General features: G+C 44.0%; 1 protein-coding gene across 21 annotated transcripts in view; it reads right to left on the reverse strand.

Annotated features, from left to right (window-relative positions):
* Positions 1-210: 210 nt before the first annotated feature.
* The window catches only part of LOC102083551 (hepatocyte nuclear factor 4-beta), a 69,908-nt gene continuing 49,080 nt past the window's right edge, over positions 211-21,038 (reverse strand). For 18 of the 21 annotated variants that reach the window (XM_065028865.1, XM_065028860.1, XM_065028862.1 and 15 more), the window contains 9 exons: positions 18,206-18,410; positions 16,251-16,345; positions 8,931-9,037; positions 7,744-7,899; positions 7,109-7,196; positions 6,155-6,307; positions 4,140-4,376; positions 3,178-3,291; positions 211-2,150 (listed from right to left, as the gene is read on the reverse strand). In XM_065028865.1, the coding sequence (XP_064884937.1) occupies positions 2,014-2,150; positions 3,178-3,291; positions 4,140-4,376; positions 6,155-6,307; positions 7,109-7,196; positions 7,744-7,899; positions 8,931-9,037; positions 16,251-16,345; positions 18,206-18,410 (1,292 nt within the window). In that variant the 3' untranslated portion in view covers positions 211-2,013. Of the gene's footprint in view, positions 2,151-3,177; positions 3,292-4,139; positions 4,377-6,154; positions 6,308-7,108; positions 7,197-7,743; positions 7,900-8,930; positions 9,038-16,250; positions 16,346-16,439; positions 18,100-18,205; positions 18,411-21,038 lie in introns of those variants that run through there. The other 3 variants (XM_065028870.1, XM_065028869.1, XM_065028871.1) reach the window with 2 other exon arrangements.

Consider the following 21,038-nt stretch of genomic DNA (forward strand, 5'->3'; position numbering starts at 1 on the left):
CCAAGTCTGATATTTACTTGTTCCTGTGCAATTTTGTTTTCTACTAGCTACTATCTTAGGTTATTAACTATATCAGTCTCCACCGAAAGCTGGGTTTTCCAGCCATAGGTGATTCTTTTTTATGAAGAATAAATCCCTTAGGTATTTGGAGAAATCAACAGAGAAACTCGAACCTTTGGTTTAAGTGAAAAAAAAGGCAAGCTATCCATATGAAATATGAGAATATGGAATTTATTTCCCCCCCATAGATTTTTCTTACCATTAATGAGTAGAAATGTACATTTAATTTCTAGAAAAGCAATGTAACCTACGTGCTGGAGGAACTGGAAGCAAAGTACAGCGGCGTCTGGCGTGCAGCAGGAACGCTCACAGTGGAGCCTGGTTTCCAGATAGAGCTGTTTGAAATCTCAGTTATCAGCATATAATGTCAGATCAAATTCATCACAGAGAGTAGAAAAATAAAACCTTGCGATCCTGAGTGTAATTCAACCCCGTCTTCAGTGGTTTTCACATCTCTTTTGTGGTTTGGAGCAGCAACTCTAAAATACCTCCCCGACGGGTGAAAGGTAACCTGAGTACCAAGTGTTCCCATTTTGATGAAGGTTTGAATGCTCTCATCTTCTCTTTCAATCAGTAAAATTGCGTTTCTGTAGCCTCCTGCATCCGAGGATGTCCAAGTGCCTCATGAGCATCCATGAATTCGCCCTCACAAAGCCAGAGCTGGGAGCCTCATCTTGTTTTTGCTGTGACCGGGGATGCACGTGGGTTGAGAGATCTATGCGATGCGGCACAACTGAAAATTGTCCCTCGTGTCCAGAGACCCTGTAACCCCTCAAGAGCTTCTGCTGGAGATTGCTGGACTTGTTTTGTAGAACTCCAGCAGTCTGCTTTCTAACAAGGTGCAATTTATCCACAAGAAACACAGTGACCGTGCTTTAAGGAAGTTTGGGGTTGTATAGTCATCTGTTGGGATCATTTTGAACAGTTGTAACACAGTTAATAGTTGGTCACCTACTGCTGATTAAGTTTTACATTAAGTGCAGAAGCACCTTACGTTTTAAATATAAACATTTTTAAAATACATACCTCAAGGGCAACCTGCCTCTCCCTGTTTTTATACTTTAAAGCTTTGAAGTTTAGGTTGCAAACACTACAAAGATACATTAAACTACAGCAAAATTCTATCTGAGTACGGGGAGAAGGGTTGGGGTTTTTTTGGCATTTTGGTTATAACTCTTTCTTCCAAATACATTTGCAGATGATACAAAGTGGTGATTTGGTAAATCACCAGGTTCTCAAGCACCCTCCAATCGTGGGTTTTGCCAGACCCATCAGCCCCGGTCTGATGCAGAAATTCTTGCTGCGGTCTTGGAGCTGTGTTATGCACACAAAGGAGTAGGAGATGCATCAAATGACTCACAGCTGGACTCCAGATATACTGGAAATTATATAAAATAACCAAATGTTTGCGTTCCTGGTCACAGATAAAAGCTGACCAGCATTAAATGTTAGCTGGGGGATCTGTATGGAATAAGAAAGTGCTGGGCTGCTAAGGGTTATGAAGATATTCTTCCTAAAGCTTAACACGAGAGTGTAATTAAACTTTTAATGGGAACAGACCTTTTCATACTGACAGCTCAAGACACGTTGTACTCATTAGCAGTTACCAGAAGCTGTTGAAGACATTTGGATTTATGAAGACAGTGGCTGAACGCTTTGAAAGAGTTGTGATCACTCCAAGTTAGGTGATAACAAATGCAATCGGACACCCTGCTCCAAATAACTTACAGTTTTGGTCCTACTGAAAAGAGCATTGACCCCAATCGCTGCTGAAACGAGTGGTGGGAAGACACGTGTTGAAGGTCCTGCTGCAGGCGGCAACTGGTGCTGGACTCACGGACGGGACAGAGTGTGACTGACGGACATGGTTATGGGCAGGGGGATGTTGTGTTTTGCCTGTTTCACTCCCAGCGCGGCTCCCACGTTGCTCCCAGCTTCTCCTCCTACCTCGCCCTATAAAATCTCCTGCTTGGTTATCACTGTCGGAGGCAAGAGCTGCGCAACGGCGCTGGGCCCTGCGCTAGAGCCGAGTTTATAGTCATCACTGCCTGTGCTTGTCGAAGGAGACGGGAGGGATGTTTCAGGAGATGCTGTGGGAAAGAAAAGAAACAGAATTAAAATGGACTTGGGCACTGTTTAGTGCAGCAGTGCCCAAATAAAAGCAGCAAACCATCCTCTGAACCAAGGAGCAGGAGCTTAGGGGATGGGGTAGGCAGATCCATCCCAAATTCAGGCATGTTCAGGCATATTTTTCCTCCTGATAGGGCTCAGGGTGGGCTGATAGGTACATAGCAACTTTTCTCAGCATTTTGCACTTGGGAAGTGCCCCCAACTGCTTTTCAATCTTTTCTCTTCTCATCAGAGAAGAGAACAGCCTGCTGCCCGCAGTTCTTCATTTAGAGAACACAGCATCTCTCTGATATCCCTTACTGCAAGGTGGTTAAAAAAAATACATGATGCCAACATTTATACGGCTGAGAAATAACAAAATGTGCTACAAGAGGTAGATGACTGTAACTGGCAAAATGACACTTTGTACAAGACATGGTGATTACATGGCAGTGGCTGTTAAATTACAACTCACATTCTACTTTTTTTTTTGTTTTGTTTTAAATAGCATGTTCCATTTGCTACTACAGCAGATAAATGCCTGAAGACAGTCTTGTTTTCAGGCCATATTGTGTTCTGGTTGACAGCAACCGAGATGCTTTACATAGGGAAACTCTTGCCACTAATAACTGTGTGTGCTGCTTTGTGGTATTTCCCAGCGCTGCCTGTGTTCATAGAAACACACTGTCACCAATCTTGATTTCCTTTTTTTTTTTCAATCTTGTGATGTTTAGTAACATCTCTAAATCCCTCTGGACCATGCTATTGTATGAAAATCGCAGGTGCTTTTATGGAAACATTTCTCCAGACTGCATAGTAAAGGAAATCAGCATGGGGGGGGCTGTGAACTCTGATTCAAGTGTAATATAAATATTTGTAAAGAAATATAAAGTTTATAAATAAATGTATTTATTAAAAAAAAATATGTAAATGTCTTTTCCTCAACCGCTTCTCCTATCCAATCCCTTTGTGATGCTGACACTAATAGCATAAAAAATGAACACATACGGTCTGGAGCAGCGTGAATCACAGAGCTCATGTTGCTTGGGAGGACGTGTCCTGGCAGCGGTTCCATGTTGAGGTTGGGAGGTCCTGACTGGTACTGGAGATCAATGGTGGTTCCTGCAGTGAAAGGGGGAAAGAACACCGTTCTTTACATAGTTACCGAGAAGCCAGATGCTCTGGGACAAGTCTCTTTTTTACAGAGAATGTGGGAAAACCCTGTGGGTGGGGGTTAATGTCCTGCCCATCTTCCCTCCTGCTCAGGAATCCTTCTCACCACTTAGGGACAACCTCCCAGGATGGCTGGGGTTTCAGCTAATAACTAACTGCACTCTTCATCTGTGTGTGTCCCAATTACCGCTCTTATCAGGGTTTCTCATATTGTTATAGCTTTTCCATATTGCTAACAAAAAAACATGTCTTCTTGCAAACTGCATCAGTTTGGTAGGTTACATAAAATTCGAGTGATCCACTGGTGTGAAGCACCATAGACTGTACCCCTTTCTATAAAACTGTCCCTGGGTCAGATTTTAGAATCATAGAATCATTAGAATAATTTCAGTTGGAAGAGACCCTCAGGGTCATCGAGTCCAACCATAACCTAACTCTGGCACTAAACCATGTCCCTAAGAACCTCGTCTAAACACCTTTTAAACCCCTGCAGGGATGGTGACTTCACCACTGCCCTGGGCAGCCCGTTCCAATGCCTGAAAACCCTTTCCATGAAGATTTTTTTCCTAATAGCCAATTTTCAGACATAGTCTGGAAAGAAATGTCTCGGGGATTAGACTGGAGTGAGAAGGACCCATGTTCAAGCTGCAGTTCAACCTCACCCTTCAAGTCCCTCCTCCCAAGACCAAGTTCTCTCTACCATACATCCTCCCGAGAAGGACACAAACCCAGACATAAACCACATGATGGCTTTGAAATAAAATAACTTTGCTGTATTTGCTCAGCAGGGTTCCTACCTCCCAGCAGCATCTCCTGCAGCAAGCTGTCGATCCTGGCCACACCAAAGAGCTTCACGAACTGGACCTGCTCTATCATTTGCCAGGTGATGCTCTGCAGCGGAGGCAGCAGGAGGAGGATGTCGCTGAACCGGCCTCGGGAGTCGTACTGTCGATCATTGATGTAGTCCTCCAGGTTGACCTGGACCTGGAAACGCATGTTCTTCACCTTCCCGGGCTCGCTCAGCCCTTTGCAGTCTGGGAGGGGAAAAATGAAGTTAATTCCTGGCCAGTGTAAGCAGAAGTGTTACCCTGTCAGTTGGGCTCTGTAGAGGGAAAAAGAGGCCAGAGATCCTCTGGCAAATATCTCTCAGAGTCTCCAAGTTTATCTGACAGATTAGCACTGGGCTGCCACTATGTTATATCTCATATGGGAAAAGGAAATGGTAAGGCGATTTGGAGGGGAATTGAAGGCGAAAAAGTAAGAAAATAACAGCTTGCTTCAGGTGGATGTGTCTGACTACTGGCATTAGTGAAGATGAAGGATTTAGAAGTTGAAGCATATTAGTCCTTCCAAGGGAATGGCCTGGAATTTTCCCCTGAAAACTCCGAGTCCCAACTACTGCCACTAAATCCATGCAGGTTTAGTGTTTATATGTTGTAATTACACCCACTGCAGCATCAGATTCTTGCCTTGATTACCTGCCCCTGACCGGTGTTCGACCCATTTTTCACAGACCTCAGGTCCAGTTTTGCTTAAGCACGTAAATGTGCATTCTGGGCAAGGTGAAGTGCTGGGATTTAAAGCTTTCTGCTCCTGCCTCTCCTGCTGTCTAAAACCGAGATTTCTGGCTCACTGGACTATTTCTTCCACAAGCACCACATTTTAGATACCATACCAAAAGATTAGATATTTTGAAGTAAGTTATTGTATTCAAAGTAAATTAAAGTATTTAAAGAAAATTATTGCATGTCAGCATATAACTCTATGGACATTAGCATCAATGAGTTTCACTTCTGCAGAGCTTCACACTTTTTCCTTTTAGCTGAAATCACAGCACCTCAGTGTCTCAGTGATCTAAAGCTTCACTGAGACACTGATCAGCCAGGAAGGTAATTTGTCAAACTCAATTTGATAACAACACCCTTGCTCCAGTTTACAGCAGGCTCCTTGTGAGCCAAAGTTCATGAAGTTTGTAAAACTCCTGTATCTTGGTTTCAAATCAGTGAACACAACAAAAAATAAGTAACGAAAGATGCTCTAATTTCTCCGTGCTAATAGATGCCAAAGACAAGAGGGCATAGTTCTGGATTTGGGATTGTTCTCCCATCTCTTCTGTAAGTTACAGGGTAACACACACAAAAGGGGCTCCAGTTTTGTACCAAGAGGAGGTTTTGTGTGTGCAAAAACAGGAGTGTTTGGGAGGAAACTGGGCTGATGCAGAAACACCCGTGTTTGTGGAATGAGAATACAAGCACACAATAATACAATGTTCCAAAACAAGCTTTTGTTTGCTTCTGTGTTTCCCGCTTCTCCATCCCATGTGGATCAGCCCTGCCCTCGGTCGGTACTGGCTGCCAGCACGATCCATTAGCAAACATCCTTGATATTTCTGGGTACTCTGAAAGGTCCAGATCTCTGTGGTTTTTAATGCTGCTTTCTGAACTCTGATGGATGCTCTAAACTGCTGCTCGGTTGACTCATTTAGCTTATGCATAATTCACTATAGGCATATATGTCCTTAATAGTCATCTCTTTCATTTCAGACCGATGGGTTTTTGCTGAAGCCAAGCTACAGAAGCAGCAAAACTCCTCTGGAGTCTGCAGAATCTTGCACATCAGTCTGGCTGGAATGAACACTTGCTAAATAGGAAAGTGTTCAGAACAGATCACTTCTAACATGTCCCTGCTGCATTACTCACTACAGCAGAGCCAGGGTGAAATGCTGAGGTGCTGCCCAGGGGGTTTCCTGGTTACTGGGGAGCCCTCAACTCCTTTTCTAGCCCCTTGTTAAGCAATTAGGAGGCAAGTTTACCTGGATCGAAGAAGATGATGGCTTTAAGGCATGCGTACTCATTGTCATCAATCTGGATGTCCCGCAAGGGCTTCACCAACTCGTCCAAGATTCTGGTGGCCACACGAGCGATTTCCAGCTCCGGGCAGTGCATTGGGATGATGAAGTCGTTCCCTGGGGAGACAAGAGAAATTCACTGTCAGATTTTTGCTGTAGCTCTGTGGACACGGTCTCATCCAGAAGTTACCCCAAGGCACATTGCCAAATAGTCCCCATGCCTACGTGCAGCAGATTTCCAGTGTGCAGCTTCATACTCAGATTCACAATTGAGATGCAAGCCATAGATCTCATTCTTTGGTCCTTAATTACCTTAACCGCACCCACACTGTGCGCAGAGCCTGCTCCACGTCTGCTCTGCTTTACCCTCTGTTGTACTTAGCATCTGTTTGCAAATGGTGTTGCATCTTTGTTTTAAAATAAACACACCAAAAATAATGTTCTCCCTCCCTCTTTTCTGTAAAGTGTGGCTTTCAAGGTCAGTATTCTCATTTTTACAAGAATAATCCCACCTGTGATTTCGATCACAAAAAGCTACATGAAAAGGAAATACCTATTTACACTATGCTTTTTAATAGATCGTTGTGCTAAATGTTTAATCATTGATACACAAACACCTCATTATCTGTGTCCTGGCAATTTCAGTTACTAAGACAAAGCAACGCAGTTTGAGATGCCATTTAAATATTGGGTGTTTCTCATCCACAACTTCAAAGTAGTAAGGGAACAGTTATAAAAGTCCCACTGAATTTGCTTCCTCCTTTTTACGCTTCTCCAGAGACCTTCGCAAGCACTTAGTCTTAAGCCAGATGTACAGACCATACCCAGGAGTGCAGAGAGGATTTCAGGTGGGCAGGATACTTGGCAACGACCCGAGTGTGCAAATGATAAAAGCAGGAGTGTATCTCAGTGCTTTACCTAATAACAGAAAATCGGTGTACGGTATCGACCGCTTGGCTACCCCGAGGAGCAGGTGTTCCCCTGCGTGGGCTCTGAGCAAGGCAACCTGGAGATGGCACAAAAGAAAGAAATAATATTATGTTTGAAAAGCAGAGAACAGAACAGTGAGCTGTGGCTGTTAGATTAAGCCAAATTTGGTATCTGCTTAGATATGTCAAGTCTACATATAAAGCACTATTAAGAGCTATAAATCATTAATATATCTTCACTTTTCAGAAGTGCTACATTCATGGCTAACGAAGTAAAAAGGTGTTTTCAATGAAAAAACAAAGAATAGCCTGAGTGATTTCAGTTCTTAGGAAATAAATGGTTTTTATATTCAACTATCAGGTACCAATAAAGAGAAAACCAAACTTTTTTGTCTGTGTCCTCATGCAGACTGGAGTGACCAATTCTGTTATATTCTGGGGGACTCTGGCTACTTGAATTATTTTTAATTGATCCCTTGTTCTTTATTATTCTTTCTCTCCTGCTAGCTTATTGCTCTGCATAGAGTGACCTATATGTTAACATCAGATTCTCCTGCTGAAAGTGCAGCTGGAAATTCCTATGGAAGGCGGCGGGTTTGCAGGGAAAAGGCATTTGCATTTTACCTGATCGTCGAGTGGGAGCTCACAAAACGCTGGGATGTATTTTGCCCATTCAACCAGCACTAGCAACTGCTGCTTCATGGATTCACACACATCGTTGATGGTTGCAACCTTCTTCATAGCAATGTCCGCACTGTGCACCGGACTCGGCGATGAATACTGAAAAAGAAACACTCCGTGTTGTATTGGGACCAGATCTGTGTTGGTTTGGCATCCTTGATAACAGCAATTTGTTGATGACATGGAGAGACTTCACAGACATTAAGCTCAACAGGTCGCTGAGATGTTTGCTATTGTGTCTACACTGTCTGACCCATGGTGAAGCCTCCACGAGGTGGTGCTCAGTCCCAACACACACCCTTCCCTCCTCTGCCTCCTGCCCCACTCTCCAGGCTGGCTCAGAACAAAAAATCTGATTAACATTCCCATTCCTAGCAGCAGCCAGCAGCACTGGGGCTCTGCTTCCCATCAATCATTTAAGCCAGCCAAACGCATGAAATGCAGCTGGCCTTTCTCCCTCCAGTTGCTGTCTGGGACATAAAATATCATTTCAGTCCCTAAAGAACTGAGCAGAGGGGAGAGGGTTAAAGCATAATAATTTTTGAAAAGGTAGTGGACGCATTGCTGCATGTCAAATGAAACATCTGGATCGTACGTTTCAGTGGAGAAAGGATATTTGCATAAGAATTTAAAGGATGTGCAGAGCGAAATTCGTTGTGGAACATTAAATAATAAAGTAATCAGTGTTAGCTGAAGCCCAGCAATTTTATTTGCTTTATTTTTCTCCCATAAAATTGTTGCCCTGGTAAAGAAGTTGCAAGAAAAGGTAGAATTGGCCATACCAGGAACATCATGCTCTGAGCAGGCCAGAATGTGCAGCCAAGAGGGATAAACTTCTGCATTCAATTTAATGAGTTTTTAGAGGTGCAGCAACAATTTTGACTGGGGGCACAGAGGACCCAGGGTCTGCAACATCCCTCAGTCCTTAGAATTTCAGATTTTTTTTCTTTCAGGATTTTTACTGTCTGCTTTTGGATATCTCTAATGCATTTTCTTCCCTGTGGCTTTGTGCAAGAGCCATCCAAAGGCAGAAAAAGATCCAGCTCTAGTGGGTTTAGTGAGTTTGCAAGCCCATATGGAAGACCTGAAGGCCACGTACTCATCTGGAGGGCTGTCCCCACATTTCGTACCTGCTGTGCCATGGCCTCGGCCTGGGTGAGCACGTTAATGGAGAGTGAGCCATTGTCCTCGTAGCTGCTCCTGCGGATGCTGATCCTGTCGCGCTCGTTCTGCACAGCTGAAACGAGAGCGAGTGGTGGTTGTGTGAGCGAGAAACTTCCCACACAGCCCACGGCTGATGCTACTTGTGGTACCCAAACAGGAGTAGATGGGGCTTTAGTGCCTGCAAGACCCTCCACTCCTGTTGGACGCTGAAATAAGATTAAACAGGCCCTTGGGGAGGGAGAACGGCGCACCAGAGAGGGAGAAGAATGAGGACAAGAGCAATAGAGAGAAATAAGATCATTTAGCAGTCAGAACAATTCCTGTGCAATGTTAGCTGGTCCCACTGGGTTTGACACAGCTCAAGGGAAGTTCGGGGATTTGTTGTCATTCGTTTTTACTGCATACTGCTGGAGTCCTGACCTCCAATACCTTTTTTGCCATGTCCACACCCAGGACTCCTGAGGTCCTGGTCCAGCAGGATGCTCGTCAGGTTGCGTCTCGTCTTATGGCAGTGCTGGAAAAACCATCCTCTGATCCCACCTCAAAGCAAATCTAAAGTGTCCCCTGGCCCTGAGACATGGCAGCTGGTGTTCCCCAGGGGACATCACCACCACCCACAGGGAGTAGGAAGAGTCACCTCGTTAAGGAAGCTCCAAAGAAAAGCAGCTTAAATTCACTAATTTCACCTTAAAACCATTGTCTCAGCCTTGCCCACCACACTGCTGATTTCAGTGAGCCTGTAACCCCAATGGCAATGCCAGCACACAGCTGAGGGGACAGACCAAGCTGGGCTTTGCCTCCATTCTGCTAGCACTTTGTGCAAATCGCTGCAGCAAATCAGCTCAGAGTGTCCCAAACTGTTAATAACAGTGACACGACACACCTTGGGCACACTACAGCAACCGCAACAGAGTGAAGATCAGCGCTGGGCTGTTTGCAAACAGAAAGGTATGGCCATGCCACGGTGAATTAGAGAAAAAAAAAAAGCTGATTTTTTGAGGTCCATTCCTCCCTATAAACCACTCTTTTCCCTAAAGTGCAAGCCACTTCTAGCCCCATGTTCCGTCAGCTCTGCATGTTGAACATAAGTGATTTATTGCATTTCAGCAGCTTATGTTTGCAACACAGGCTCCAAGTACTGACTCACCTCCACTGCAGCCATCAAGTAAAACAGCAGCAGAGGAAGAAAGCAGAATATATACTTAGTCCAACTGCGTTTTCAGTGTTAGTTTCTCCCCCAGGCCCTATCACTTCTGTCCAGCAGCAAACCAACCCACATGGGGCTGGAGGAAGGAGCCTGGATGCAGACTCAGCATTTTCCAGACAGCTCATACCTCTTGGCTACGTCCAGCTCAGAAAGAGCAATTGTCAGGGCCTTAAAGAAAAGGGAGCAGGAAGATTTAGCATGTGGTGATAATGCAACACATCTCTCCTCCTTCGTACAGCAATTCCAGACTCCTTTTGGTTTTATTTAGGGGGAATGACTCAGGCATAGCTGTCGAAGAGCAACTCGCTCTGTGCTTTAACCCCTTGGATTTGAAACAGTAAAGTGTTGTCTCAAAAGTGGCCACCGGAGAAGACTTTTCCAGCAACTTTCTTTTGGCAGAGTCAGCAAAATAATTTCACCATCACTCTTTTGAGACTTAGCCTCACTGCTGGGCCTTGCTTTAGAGCAAGCATCCCCCTATGCATGGGGTACATTTATCTGAATTTATGCAAAGAAGGAGATGTGGGCACTATTTTGCACACCAGGTGGGAAGGTGGGTTGTTTTTATTTTTGCTAGCTCAGGTCCAACCACTGCTCTGTTTTCCTAACTGGCCTCTGATGAGAGGCCAACAAAGTGAAAGGGCAGAAAACAAGCAACAGTGATAAAAATCAATAACTCTTGTTATCAGCAGGAACGCAGTATTTATTTTCCAGGATTTGGGGCTCAGTCTTGCCATTGGTCAGGACCCACTCACTGCTGAGATGAGGGTGTTTGGGGGGGGATCTGCTGGGATCCAGTCCCCAAAGCCATTTTACATCTCAGAGCCAACCTTGCCTGGACGGCTGCAAGAGGCTGAGTGGATGCGATAATTTGTAATAGATGCAACACATAAACATATTACTGGAGACTTTTCAGGCTATGGATACTACATAGAGGCAATTAGACATCCATTTAGAGAAAAAATAACTACCACCCTTAGGACGCTCTGCTGACCTACCTTAGCAACATACATTACCCTATGCATGGGAGAGGCGATGGAAAAGGCTGGTCAGTGGGGGATCTCCACCAGTCTGAAGGTGGAGGTGGTTATAGGAACCATAATCCATGATTAACCTTCAGAGTAGAATAACCCTTCACAACTTTCTTTGGTACACCAGGAAGGTGAGCAACAGCATTGAGTAGAAGCAAGCCTGCCCGGATCCATGTCATCTCTGACGTCCTTGGAAAGTCCCCCCTTCAACCTTCTATGCCTGGTTTCTTATCAGAGGTCTGAGGGTGACAGCGATCTTTTTGCCCTCTTAAAATAAAAGGTACAAGTTTTGCCTTTCCAACTGATTTTCACATCTTTTTTTTATGTAAGTCCTACAAACCCAGGCAGACCTGGTCCTGTTCATCAATGACAGACTCCTGTAAGAAGACACAGCTTGTTTTTCCCCCGGGTCCTTTTATGGCACATATTTCAGTGCTTCCCTCATGCTCTGATAAGCTCAATCTTCAAGTGTAAGTGGATGGTACAGACTGACTTTCTCAAGGTGATTTGGGTGTTATCACTGAAAGTACCCAAGATGTGATGGAATTAGGTACGAAAGAGAGTTAATGTTTTACCTGCCACAGAAATCAATCTATTACTGTGTGGTAATTATATTGCTGTATTTATCATGCTTGTAAAAGGGAAGGGATAGGTCACTCATGGTGAGGCATCGGGAGTGCTGGGGCTCAGATGTAATCTTGGCTTTGCAGTCAATAAAACTTGCAGGAAGGACTAAAATCCCAGTGCCAGATCCCACTGCCTCCCAGGGGCTACTGTTTCCAGGCAGGATACGACTCGCAAAAGCTTTGCTCGCCTCTTTTGTTTTGTTATTCAGAGCAAGCCTGGACCCTTTCACCATGAACACATCAAGGATGCTGGAGGGCGGGCAGGCTGCGGAGCATGCACAGCGGCTCTTGAGCAAACAGCGGTGTGTTTGTGGGATTGCAACAAACCCGTGTTTCCCAAACATTTTGTCCTTGCTGCCTTGCCACGTAGGTACAGGGCCTGTGATGAGGAACCTCCGGGGAGTCCAATAAATACAGGCACAGGCATTGGTTGGAAGGGGACGGCAGCAAACCAGTAACTTTCCACAGAAACTGCAAAGGGTAAATCCCTGCCTACATGAAAGTTACCATTTCAATTATTATTCCATGAAAAAAGTTTCTCATTTCATGCATGCAAAGTTGGAAAAGTATTAATAAATGTCATAAAGAGAGAGCAGGAGGTGGGAGAAGAGAGTGCCCCAGCGTGGTAGCAGCATTCACCAGTGCTCACAGTTTCTACCTCCACCAAGAGATTTTCCCCTTCTGCTGCCTGATTTTGCAGGTGTGGTATTTTTTTTATTCACAAACAAATCCCAGTGGTACATGAACATTTAATCATTTCACAGGCTTCTGGTCTGATTTATGACTATCACAAAGTGGGGAAGATCCTTTACCTTTTCCATCCATCTTTGCAATAAACTTCAGTCTCAGCCTTTTAAAAGATGGCAGAAGAGATGTGCAAACAAAAGGTATGAAACAAAGAGAGGTCCTGTGAAACACCAATAAAACTGCACTACAAACCTGTCCAATTTAACAAAAATAAATTTTAAAAATAGCCTCACATCCTCCCACTGTGTTGTGGCCATAAGTGATACAATAATTCTTTTTACTTCTGTGTAAAACTAAAGGAGTTCATGTACATTCATAAATTACTCTAAAGGGGATGAGAGGTTAAATATTAACCCCTCTTTTTTCTTTTCTTTTTTTTTTTTCCACCAGCAAACTGATTCCTGATATTGCAGAGCCTGCATGTCAAAAGGCTTCCAAGTTTTCAGACACTCAACTACATGTGAGCAGATGACCCGGCTCACTTGAAAAATCACACCCTGCTACTTTATCCAAGGTTGAATATGATCTCAGTCAGATGCTAAAATTAGTATCCTGCTGTTTTCTTTGGATGTTTAAGTATCTGGTGCACTCCTCATTCACTGATGCTGTAGTGACCAAAACCCTGCCCAGTAGCATTGCGCTAAATGATAGAAATCAAACCTTGTCCTGTGCAAACAGGAAAATCAGAGGGAACAGCCAGAAAGCCCCCAGAACCCTGTGGTACAGTCCAAGCCCAAACCACAAAACGAATCTCCTGTAAAAATCTTAAATCCTGATCACAGTGGCATTTCAGGAGACAAGAAGGGATTTGTTTTCAAGCAAGCCTTTTCCTCTCCCCTAGTCCCAGCTTTGATGATTGTTTACCTGTAGTTATTAAAGTGAATTATTAATACAAAACATGTAATTTGGATAGGAGCGTTTCTAAATGAGCTAATTTCTAGGAAATCTGGGGACTGGCATTTCCACAAGACTCAAGTTTTGACCGTTTTTGCTCTTGCTGGTGTCGATGGAACCTGGATCCCATCTGAAAGCACAAGCCTGGAGGCGCAGGGCTCATGTGTGGGACAGTCCTGGTCCTTTCCAAAAGCAGGATCAAATTCAGACTATACAATCTAGAAGATGCTACTGATGCTTTTCTCAACATCTTCTGCCCAGCTGCCCCACACCTATAGTGAACCTATAGCCTGACTGCACTGTGATCCCAGGAACAGCCCATGCTGAGACCCTCAGCCCTGCACCTAAACCACTGCCCCTGTAGACAGCCAGTTTAAAGCTAGCTTGGGTATTTGCATCAGATGGCTTTTTTTTTTTAGGCAGAAATTTCACTTTGACCATGCCAGTTAATATAGCCACCTTCAACCTTTTATGCACTAGAGTTGCTTCCAACAAGGGAAAAAGGAGAGGAAGAAAGACCCAAATGTGTCACGTCATGTCTTACAACACAGAAAGACAGGAGAAAATAAAAATCCAAAATTCCAGTTTATCAGTTAGTTTTGCTGGGGAACAGCAAGCATCCCATATTACACACACACACGGTGAGCAGTGGGTTGGTGGGACATCGTAAGAGAGGAGCGTGTAAGGGTGACACAACCCTACCAACCCTAACACAGGTGTGTTGTCACAGACAGGCTGGGAAAAGGATCGTTTCCAGCTTCTTCCCTTCTACTGTGAATAAACAATGCTATCACCACACCCTGGAAAGTCTGATTGCTGTTACACAGGTTGGTTGAAAAGTGGTGTGCGAGAAAAAGTGTCACACTCTTGCGTTCCAGTGCTGTGACAATGGGACATATTGAGTGTGGGTGTCCCAGCTGTGGTCTCCCAACATGAATCAGTGCACACCACCAAAAAATTATGCATAAGCATTTGTATCATTCTCATATTGCCCTGTCCCAAGACACAGTTTCTCTTTTTCCCTAATGCTTCGCAATACTGTTTAATATTAATCTAGAACCATCCTAAAGTAAATAACTGTGTTCTTTTTGTGCACACAATTGTGCAAGAAAATTTATTTTGCAGTCCTGCACACATGCTTTGGATACAGCCCTGGTCAGTTAAGCTAATTTCTGCAAAGCGGTTGCTCAAGGTGCTTTAAAATCTTCCTTACCAAACACATGAGCAGTTTGTGAGCATACAACCTGGCTGCACTCATAAAAAAGTTTCAAAGAATGTGACTATGTGGAACTTGAAATGAGTCATCTTCCATTGAGCTGCAATCAATAATGAAGGCATGAGCCACAGTTTTATAACTTCTACCATAAATCCAATAAAAATCATGCTTCGGCTCAAAGAATGGAGCTGATAACTGGATCTCAGCCTTTCCAAGCTGTGGAGCTTGCTGCATCGGCAATTGGCTCCATCCCTATCTAGAACTGACCAAATATGCTTTGATTTGGTCTTTCTGGTCTTTCTTTATCACTTGGAGGGCTCTTTTTTTTTTTTTGCTTCTGCTGTATTTACTTCATTTTTCCTAAATCAAACCAACAGGCAGTTTTGCTACATCTACAACCAATGCCAAATTGCAAGACACCCTTCTTCTCCAGGAAAACATGCGGTCAGAAGGTTGGAAAGATTTTTTCATCACCAGTGAAATCTTATGAATTACCAGAAAGGAGTGACAAATTTCCCCTTGGTTTCAGTAGGACTGTGATTTCACCCTGTGGGTGAGGGGTGTTAAACCCGGTGGCATGGAAAGAAACTCTCAAGTTCCTTCCTAGCTCCCTCACCCATAAGCTGTCAGTGAGTTGGGAAACAGTACAAACGAAGGGTGAAGAGTGCTGAAACCATCACCTGCACATCGACGGGATGTACCACCTAGTGTGGGCTGAGCCCTCACTTTGCTGAGCACTTGGCATACAAAGTCTCTGTCCAGAAAGCTTGAAGTAAAGTAGTATGATCTAAGCTCTCCCACTACACAGTGAATTGTCAGAGAGCAGAAATGCTGCAATAGGTCCCAAAATTTCCCATGGAAGCTGGCTGTAGGGCATTAAGGCTGAAGTTAACAGAAGTGTGTTTTCTCTTGCTTAGCATTAGGCACTTTCCTTAAGTGCATTGGAAGGGTATTTCCCTATGGTCACTGGTACCTAAATACTCTACATTGCTCCACCTCCCTCTTAACACAGCCAGTGTGAAGGACAACAAAAGGCATCAGCCAATATTGGATGTGCTATGGAGGAGCAGCTCTTGTACTCTAAGACATTATGTTCAGGCTGTACCTTGTCCTAAGGGTCGCACCAAGATAGCCAAGTCAATCACCAAATGCTACTGCATGGTAGCCAGATGTTGGCATTTATGGGATTGACAGTGGCAGGTCCTCGCTGAGATTGTCACAGCTGGGATTAGGAGTCACACTGGCAGGTGGGTGGCAAGGGAATTTCTGTTGTGAAACAATCAGAGGCTGAATAAACCCTGAAGAAACCTATCCATTTCCCAATATAAACATACTCTAATGAGACCGCCTCCCAGAATGGGTGACTGTTGTCACAAGGTTCTAATTGCAGTTCACATCTGATAAGATAGGAAATGGCGTTTTCAGCTTCAACAACAAGAAATCTCTCACTGCAACACATGAGCATCATCTCCCCGAACCAGGGCTGCTGCTCTCTACCACACTCTGCGGTGGGAGTAGGGCCAGAGTCAGCAGCAAGCAGTTTTAAAATGTCTCTTTGCACCTACCTTCTTTCTTCATGCCAGCTCTGAAGCACTTCTTCAGCCTGCAGTACCTGCACTGGTTCCTCTTGTCTTTGTCTATTACACACTGTCGGCTGAACCTGGGAGGAGATAAGAAACAAAACATGAAGCAACCAGCCTGGCATCAGCACCCCACTCACCCTGAGCAGACCCAAACGGAGTCCCAGACTTCACTGATTTGAACCCTGAGAAGAGCCAAAGGTTTGCAAGAAATGGATTGAATCAATGTTGGCTTGGCCCAGCTCCTCATCTTCCCCACCGCCGTTCCTGCCTGCTGGGAGCGCAGCCATTTCAGCCCACCCACCCTGGGCGGACTGTGATGGTTTTGCCTGTGAAATCGTGACTGTGACTCAAGTTGTGCTGGTGCCTGGCAATGTAGGAACTCCATCTCCCACTTTCAAACGGTTGTTGGGTGTTTGTCACTGGAGCTTGTTTGATCCAGCTTGTTAACAGGGCTCTGCTTTGCATAGAATAATGACACTATGGACCACAAGCCCTTTTGTGTCTGCAGCCTAGTTCTGAGGCACGTGGCTTCCTAATTCCTCTTCATTTCAAAGGGTTATTTAGGAACCTATGTGCTGTTCTAGGGGTGGCCCATGTAGACTTTGCAGCTCTTGCCATGGTGGGCAAATTGATAGAACAGGAATCTGTCACACGGAGAGGAGATGGAGTAGGTTACTCCAGGGACATCATCAAGTGGTAAAAGCTGAGGCACTTTTCTAGGCTGGTAAGAAGCCAAAGATACAAAGAACCCAAAGACTTTCCAAGGAATTCATGTCTGCGATAAACAAAAGCGCTCTGAGCTGAGCTAAATACAGTGTGGCTCACCAAATAAGGATTTGCAGACAAGCAAGCATTTGCCATTTGCTTGGCTTCAATTCTGTGGATCTTCTCTGAGCTGCCAAATATCACAGAGATTCGTGGATTCCTAGGGAGGGGCAACAATTCCTCTCCCAGGAGACTGAAAGCCAGAATTTCAAAGAAAATAATAGTAGCTGTTCCCTGTTCCTGCAGGAATCCCACAGCTTCTGTGGTGGGCACCATGTGGGTGGACACTACTGTCACCCTGGGTGTCTTTTGTGGTTGGTGTGTCCTGAAGTGATAAGGACCCCAGGATCATTTTGAACAAACAGGGTGACTCGCATTGCAAAAATTTAGAATGCTCTTAAAGGAGGAAGAGCTCTGAACCAGAAATAAAACTTCCAGGTTTTGATTGGAGATTAAGGGCTTGAGCGTATTCAGGATTTTTTCCCCCTTTCTCCTGCACTAAAATAAACACCATTTTTCTAAGGTCAATCAAGATAGCTGTGGAATAATTTATAGCCTCCTCCTGATAAAAAAAAATTCTCTCAATGTATACCTGTGTGCCAAAGTGGACATGAATCATCACTGGTCCATGCTAGATTCTCAGAATGATTGTAAAATCACTACTTATATGTCAGCATACATAGTTTATCAATTTCAAAACAAAAATGGAGATACTGTGGGGGAGGTGGATGCTTTGGAGATGACAGGTTCTTGGATGGTCATTGCTTTTTACTGGGAAAATCGAGAAACACTGCATTTGAGATGAAATCTCTGGAGTTTTGGTCCTTTGCCTCCTTGGCTTTCTCTTGCTGGGCTGTGATAAGGCTATGGTGTTGCTCCACACACAGAAGCTGTATTTACGTATTATACACCCCAGTCAAACCTCTGGTCTGTAAATTCCCCTTGATTTACACTGTGGGGGAAGCAGTGATGGTGAACTCGTGAAATGGATCGCTTGGTGTCACAAAAGGTGTCAGAGTCCAAGCTGAGATACAACTTAGCTTACTCCTTAGCATTCACCTCATGGTAATTCAGCATTTGGGATAGGGGCCCCTTTTTACAACTTGACCACCACCCTGAATTATTTACAGTGTCAATAAATTGTATTTATTTAATGCAGAAGGGGCAGGTACCTGCAGGAATATATATGGTTCTTACGGACGCTCCTCCTGAAGAAGCCTTTGCAGCCATCACAGCTGGATGCCCCATAGTGTTTGCCGGTTGCCCGGTCCCCACAGATGGAGCAGAGGGAGCTGATGCCGCTGGTGAGCAGGTTGGTGTTGGCTGATTCTGCTGTGATGGCCTCTGCAGGCAGAGAACAGGGACCATTAGACCCCTCTGTGATAAAAAGCAGAATCAGCAAGTTACTTTTTTTAAGCAAAGCATATACTGACCCAGTTCCCCACCACACACATGTGTGCTCATGTAGCATGTGTTGTTAGTAAAGCTTTCAGATTGATGGTCATGTTCTTCTCAGCCTCAACTGGGAGTAACTCTGTTGCTTTGCTCCAGGGAACAGAGAGATTTCAAGCTGCACAACCCAACAGGCTCACAAGAATTTAACTATTATCCCTACTTTTCTTGTCAGATGCAGAGAAACCTCACCTGGATGTGAGATATGTGCTTTTGAGGCACAGGGAACCACCTCCCCTGTTAGACACCTGGAGAACATGGGGCAAAGCTGGTGCCCACAGAAGAGAGTGGAAAAAACATCATTAACTTGAAAAAGTAGAAAGCAACGACGAGACAGCAGAGGCAGGAAGGATGGACTACTTCATGTACATGAAGAGGTGTTGGAGATAAAAGGCTGCTCTTGGATGCTTCTCTGCAACTGGAGGACAGAGACAGCAGCTCACACCAGGGTCACTTTAATTCTCCTAAGTCCAGTTTCTGCTCTGAATTGCCTGCTGAGGAGGCTCATTGCTACCTACTGGAAAGCAAGAGCAGTGCAAGAAGATGTACCTTCTAAATTAAGAACCTAAAATTAGGTCATATGAATGCCCTCTGTCATGTCCTCTGTTTGCACCCACTCATTTGGGGCAGGAATAGCTCTGCCCCTGCCTGGCCCGTGTATACACTGCTGAAAACTTCTCTTTAAACTTCTCCCTTGGCCATAACCACCAGACTCACTGACCTCTTAATCCTCCTAATTTGAGGCACAACTCAGGGAAGAAAAAAAAAGCCAAAAAAAAAAAAAAAAAGGAGATATTTGAGAAAATGCAGATGACAGTGTTTACATACTGATGAGAGAAGGAATGTTTGTGGAGACTGTTCTGACCTGGGCACTTGCTGCAGGATGATTTTATGTATTTATCACACCTCTGGGAGCATGTTTGTTGCCCCAGAGGAGGCAATCTTGTGCTTCAGTGGCATCAGCAAAGTCTTTGGGACAAGATACATCCCGCCTTGCAGAGGAGACAGGCGGTGATGAGAAAAGCTCAGCAGCTGTTGTATTGAGCAACGACAAATCTTAGAGAAAATTACTCAAAGGGAAGGAACTGGCATCTGATTTGGATAATCTAGAGAAAGTTTTCTAACGCATAATGTGTAAAAATAGCTTTGGGTAATCCACGCACAACATGTATATATAGAGAGAGTGGGCTATTTTTGTATATGAATACACATCAAAAATTTACAGTGAAAATATTTGCTATGCAATGAAAATTTTAATCAAAAGCAAAAAAAAAAAAAGCTAATAAAGCTTTAGTTTTTTAAAAAATTTGAAGTTTTTTAGCTAAGACTTCACAAATGCAAAGGTCAGACTTCCTTTCACTCCTTCAAAAACAACCCTTTTGATTTGTATTTCACCTTCTAACATATGAATGAATAAATAAATAGGTTGTAGTGAGACTGGGGCAAAATCACAAATAAGAATGACAGTGTCAAAATCATTCTTAGGTCATAATGACAGGAACTGAGTTTTACCTGTTCCCAAAATCCATTTAATATGCTCCCAGCCCTGATATTTGTCAATAAGTGGCACTTGGGGCCTTTGGGAACATTGTCTGCATCTGAGGTGCTTAATGGTAATTTGCATTGATATTTAGGGTTTTTTTTACATAGATTCTTGATTTTATTTTGCTTGATAACTCAGTATTCAATGAGCTATACTAGAATATACTTTCAAGGGGAACTGTACCGCTAAACATTCATGCATCTGCTGCTCCATCTATTCTTTTGAAGGAACATATTACCATAAACAAATGTGCTGAGTGTCCTGAATTTCATTCACAAACTGCACAAGAAAAATAAAGATAAGAAGGCTAATTTTCTCTTCTCTCCACTCATGCTTTTGCTACTGACTTCAGAAGAATGAAGGAAAGGTCATATGGTTTGGGTCTCCAATCTCACCCTTCAGCTGGGTCCAGATTGCAAACCATTCCTGATGCTGGAAAACATTTACTCACCAGAGAAGACTTTTTTCCCCTTTTGTGAGTAGGACATGTGAGGAGCTGTTTGCTGATTTAAGGAAGAAATTAATAATCTGGCCTTAAACCAATTATAACTGGAGGAAGGACCACCAGTACTGAACATGTAAGGTCCCCATGGAAGGTACAAAACCAAATTTTGGCCTCAGTTGTACCCATGAAAACACAGACAGCTGAGCTGGGTGGCTCTATGTTAGGGCAGATACTTAGCTAAAATTTCAGTCCCTGTGAGGCAGTTACATGTCCTTTTCAGCTTGACTGAACGTGAACAGAAATTTCAAAAAAATAAAGAAAAACCCTGAGCCCATATGCACATGTTAATCATAATGATAATTTTTAATTACAAAATCCTGTCACCAACTAAGGATAAGTTCCAAATGAGAACTAGCTCAGAGAATAGCAAAGGCACAGGCAATATCGCATGCATCAGAAGACGGTTTCAACATGGCTTTCAAACGTAGCCAGTATTTGGGGAATGTCTGGGTTTTTCCTGGCCAGGTCACTGCTAGGAAAGGCAGAGGAAACCAGGATCCCTGCC

The sequence above is a fragment of the Columba livia genome, chromosome 13 (assembly GCF_036013475.1).
Source record: "Columba livia isolate bColLiv1 breed racing homer chromosome 13, bColLiv1.pat.W.v2, whole genome shotgun sequence".
NCBI classification, from domain to species: Eukaryota; Metazoa; Chordata; class Aves; order Columbiformes; family Columbidae; genus Columba; species Columba livia.